Genomic DNA, 5574 nt, shown 5'->3' with positions numbered 1-5574 from the left:
ATTTATCCCATGTTGTTGTTGTTAGGTGCCATCAAGTCGGTGGCAACTCATAGCGACCTGATTTATGCACAGCAGAACAAAACACTGCCTGATCCTGGGCCAACCTCACTACTGTTGCCATGCTTGAGTCCATCGATGATGCCCCTTGGCCCATCCATCTCATTGGGGGTCTTCCTCTTTTTCTCTGACCCTCCACCTCTCCAAACATGATATCCTTCTCCAGCCACTGGTCCCTCCTGACAATATGTCCGAAGTATGAGAGATGAAGTTTGGCCATCTTGGCCTCCAAGGAACACTCTGGTTGCACTTCTTCCAACACAGAGCTGTTGGTTCTATGGGTAGCCCATGGCACTTTCAATATTCTCTTCCAACACCATAACTCAAAAGCATCAATTCTTCTATGGTCTTCCTTATTCACAGTTCAACTTTCAGTAATTCCATAAAATCCTTTAGTAATCAGAGGCTTGGTAGTTTTCTTCAGCTCTTTCACCTTGTTTTTCAACTCTAGTTCTTTGCACATTTCATTGATATTGTCTCCTTGAGCATCCCTTTGAAATTTTCTGTTAATCTGTTTTACATCCTCATTTCTTCCCTGCACGTCCTCTGCACTGAGTGTAGCTTTTCTACACTGAGCAACTTCCAGAGTCACTTCCAACATTCATTTTGGTCTATTCTTTCTTTACTGCCTTTTTAATCACCTTTTATTTCCTTACCGTATGATGTTCTTAATATCACCCCATAACTCTTCTGATCTGCAGTCATTAGTGTCTAATGCATCAAATCTCTTCTTGAAATGGCCTATAAATTCAGGTGGGATATAATCAAGATCATATTTTTGATCTTATGAACAATGAAACAATGAAAATCTTATTTTCATTGTTCAGCTGAATTACTCATTTGCAAATTCAGCCTCAGCCTGAACTTGCAAATGAGCAACTGATGGTCTTTCCCACCGTCTGCCCTGGCCTTGTTTTGGCTGATGATATTGAGCTTCTCCATGGTCTTCTCCTGCAATGTAGTCAAATTGATTCTTATTCATTCCATTTGTTGAGGTCCAAGTGTATAGTTGGTAGAATTCTTCAATGTCATCATTATTAGCATTAGTGGTTGCTGTGTGAATTTGAATAATAATTGTGTTAGCTGGTCTTTCTTGTAGGAATATGGCTGTCATTGTATCACTAACAGCATTGTACTTCAAGAAAAATATTGAAATACTCCTTTGATAATGAATGTGATGTCATTCCTCTTAAATTTGTCATTCTTGGCATAGTAAATCATGTGACTACCTGATTCAAAGTGATTTATGAGAGTCAATTTCAGCTCACCAATGCCTAGGATAAGGACCTCTGGTGGTATAATCGCTACAAATTGGGCTGCGAACCTTAAAGCCAGCCGTTCGAAACTGACAGCTGTTATGCAGGAGAAAGATGAGGCTTTCTGCTCCTGTAAAGATTTACAGCCTTGAAAACTCTGTACAGGGTCACTATGAGTCAGAACTGACTCCACAGCACATCACGAATGAACAACGAATGCCTAGGATATTGATCATAGTGTGTTCCATTATATTTTTGATGGTTTCCAGTTTTCCCAGATTCATATTTCACGTATTCTACATTTTGATTATTAATGGATGTTTACATCTGTTTCTCCTCATTTTGAGTTGTGGCCCATCAGCAAGTGAAGGTCCTGAAAGCTTCATTCATAGCATTAATGTCAACTCTACTTTGAGGAGGCAGCTCTTCCCCAGTTGCATTTTGACTGCCTTCCAACCTGAGGGACTCATCTTCCAGCCCAATATCAGACAATGTTCTATTACTATTCATAAGATATACAGTGGCTAATCTTTTAGAAGTAGTTTACCTCTCCTTCATCAAGTCTTTCTTAGTCTGGAAGCTTTACTGAAACCTGTCTGCCATGGTTGACCCTGCTGGTATTTAAGACACTATGGCATAGCTTCGAGTATCATAGGACTTGACAAGGCTTGAGGTGAGGATGACTCTAAGCTGCACTATGAAATGAAGAAATGCAGGATTTACTCTTGCTTTTACTCAATTCCATCTTATAACTGAATATTTTCTTACTGGCTCTCCCCCAGGATCCCATGCCCTCGTATCCCCTTTGACTGATCAAAACCCAAAATGGCCAACCCACACTGTCCTTTCCCTCCCTTGATCTTCCCACCCCACCACATCAGGGGATGATGGAGGCTCTTGGTAGCCTCTATTTAAAATTATGTTTTTACATTATTAGCAAAAGAGCAGTACAAATGAGTCAGAGAGTCCTGAATATAAATTTTCATTAATGGGAGTTGACAATTAAAATTAAATTAGACATAACAGAATTCATCCGACAGCTATTAATAATATACATATGGTAATTAACATTAATAATAAGTACTATTATTAGACAAACCAAGTTCCTCCTCTTTGTTAATTTTCTATAATCAGGGCTGACAGCTTCCTGTAATAATGCATGCAGTTTGCTCCCAAACTCAGACAGACTGACACACAAACTCCTGAAAAGAGAGAGGAAGGTTAAGAGGAGCGTTGGAGTCATCTGGAGAAGGTCATGGAGGGCGTGAGGAAGTGTGGTAAAAAGAGGGTCTTAGGGACCCCTGTAACTAGTGAGAGGCGAAAGAGGCAGAAGTGGAGATGTTTTGATGTGGCTTACCTTGAACACTTTCTTTGTCCCATTTTCCCTGCATCAGCTATCACATATATTGTCACTGTGTTCACTGGGGATATCCGAGGAGCTGGGACCAAATCCAAAATCTACTTGGTCATGTATGGAGCCAGAGGGAAAAAGAACAGCGGGAAGGTCTTTCTGGAAGGTGGCGTGTTTGACCGTGGCCGCACCGACATCTTCCACATTGATTTGGCTGTACTCCTCAGTCCCCTGAGTCGGGTTTCCATTGGGCATGGGAACGTGGGCGTCAACAGAGGCTGGTACTGCGAGAAGGTAAGGAATGCCGCCAAGCGGAGCCTTCCCTCTCATCTGCTTTCCTCTGTCACTTGCAAATATATGCTCTAACTTGACCCTACTTCTACTTTGGATCAGCTACAGAGCACATGGTGATCCATTTTTGGGGGCATTTTGTGTGGTAACATGTCCATCTGTCTTGTCTTGATGGTGACTGGGAATGGGGCAGTTCTGTACATGCCAAACACAGGTATGCTATCAGGAAGGTGTTCAATCAGAGTTTATAGGCCATCCTGATTCCTGGTGTCTATAAGTATTTGTAAAAATATGTTTCTATTGTGGAACATTTATACTTAAATTATATTTATACTTAAATAACATTTATACCTAAATTATACATAATATAAAACCAACAAAACTAAACCTACTGCCATCAAGTTGGTTCTGACTCATAGAGGCCCTCCTATACAGGGTTTTCTGAGTCTAAAAATCTTTACGGGAACAGACAGTTTCGTTTTTCTCTCATGGAGCAGCTGGTGGGTTTGAACTGCTGACCTTGTGGTTAGCAGTCAAGTGCCTTACACTAAAGTACCACCAGGGCTCCATATATATATCATCTAATGGTGTCTGCTCCTAAAAAGCTTTACACTATGAACCAGAGTTGACTCAATGGCAGTATGTGTGGTATCTATATGTATGTATGTGTGTATTGTTGTTAAGTGCTATTGAGTCGTTCCTGACTCATAACAACCTTGTATAAGGTTTCTGAGGAGCATCTGGTGGGTTTGAACTGCCGACCTTGTGGTTAGCAATCCAGTGCTTATATAGTACAGTGCCACATGAGGACTCCAGATATATGTATATGGGTGTACATGTTGTTGTATATAATTGCTGTCAAGTTGTCTGCAACTTATAGTGACCCTGTATAGGGTTTCCAAGGAGTGGCCGCTGGGTTTGAACTGCTGATCTTGTGATTAGAAGTCCAATGCTTATCCTACAACATCACACCATAACACTATGTATATTTATGAGGCATTATTGTTGTTAAGTGCCATTGGGTTGGTTCTGACTCACAGTAACTCTGTATACAGTTTCTGAAGGGTGGCTGGTGAGTTTGAACTGCCGACCTGTGGTTCAAACAGACCTTATGGTCCAGTGCTTATTCTAAGGTGCCACAGATAATTTTGTTGTTGTTGTTGTTAAGTGCCACCAAGTTGGTTCTGACTTATATGTAGAAGACACTAAAAGGAAACCTCCATTTTATGCATCACCTGTGTAAGAAATAGAATATTTCCAGTGCTTTTGGCATTTTTCTGTCCCTCCGTATCATATATTCCTCTCTTCCCCAAAGGGCATGCAATATTGTACATGTACATATTATTTGTAATTTGCAGTTTCCATTCATTATTATGCTTTAGACATTCATCTGAATTGATGATTTCTCTTCTGAAAGTTCCCCATTGTATGAATTGATTACTCTTTGTCTGTTCTTCTGTCAAGGATCATTGGCTCTCTTCAGCTATATATCATTTTCTGTTTAGCCCATTATCCTAGTTCACTAGAACTGCTGTAACTGAAATACCACAAGTGGATGAAAACAACCAGAAATTTATTGTTTCAAAGTTTAGGAGGCTAGAAGTCCAAATTTAGAGTGTCTGTGCTTGGGGAGGCTTTCTCTTCAACCGTTTTGGGGAAAAGTCCTTGTCTCCCCTCAACATCCGTAGGTCCAGAATTCCTTGGATAGACCCATACGTCTTTGCGTCAATCTTCCCTTGGATCTAGGAGCTTCACAGTGCAGGGACCCCAGGTGCAAAGAGGTTCCTCTGAACTCAGCTCATTTCTCTCTCTTTTTATATCTCAAAAGAGATTGATTTAAGATACAACCTAATCCTGTAGATTGCATCTGACCTCATTAACATCACAGAAGTGAGAATTTACCACATAGGATAATTCCATCAGATTAACATTTATCTGGTGTGGTGCTACAGGATAATACACTGGACCACAATGTTGGTTTGAACTGATAGGTTGGTGGTTCAAACCCACCAGTCACTCCTTAGAAACCCTGTACAGGATTCTCTGAGTCAGATCTCATTCAATAGCACTTTACAACAACAAGGGCTTATCATATCAAGTCATATCATGGGGCTGCTTGTATTATGTTAGATCTCATCATGGAGGTGATAGCTACATTTTAACTGCAAAACCGCTGAAATCCGAGCCCAGTCAAGTTGACACAAAACCTTAGCTATCCCACTCATCTACTGAGTTTTTATTTCGATAGTTTTATTTTCATATCCAGAAGCTATATTTGTTTCTTTTTTGTATTTACTCAGTCATTTCTTTGTGAGTGATGACAATTACAGTAATTAATTTGGTATTTTAGTTATTTGAGCTAACATTAATTACGATTATATGGCATACATGAAGAAATACAGTGTTGAAAGATAGTGCTGTGTTTCTTGTTGTAGTTAAATGCTGTTGAGTTGGTTCTGACTCATAGCAACACTGTATAGGGTTTCCAAGGAACAGCTAATGAGTTTGAACTGCAGACATTGTGGTTCAAACTGACCTTGTGGTCCAGTATTTTATCAAACAGTGCCACACCAGGACTCCACGGTATTCAGTTGTGGTTAAGTGCCATCGAGTTGATAC

At 40.3% G+C, this 5574-nt stretch overlaps 1 protein-coding gene across 1 annotated transcript in view; it reads left to right on the top strand.

Annotated features, from left to right (window-relative positions):
* The window catches only part of LOXHD1 (lipoxygenase homology domains 1), a 211359-nt gene that overhangs the window by 74468 nt on the left and 131317 nt on the right, over positions 1-5574 (top strand). Inside the window, exon 8 of the mRNA XM_006835145.1 lies at positions 2708-2958. Within this exon, the coding sequence (XP_006835208.1) occupies positions 2708-2958 (251 nt within the window). The remainder of the gene's footprint in view (positions 1-2707; positions 2959-5574) is intronic.

The sequence above is a fragment of the Chrysochloris asiatica genome, unplaced genomic scaffold, assembly GCF_000296735.1.
Source record: "Chrysochloris asiatica unplaced genomic scaffold, ChrAsi1.0 scaffold00015, whole genome shotgun sequence".
Taxonomy (NCBI): domain Eukaryota; kingdom Metazoa; phylum Chordata; class Mammalia; order Afrosoricida; family Chrysochloridae; genus Chrysochloris; species Chrysochloris asiatica.
This window is presented reverse-complemented; position numbering and strand designations above follow the sequence as displayed.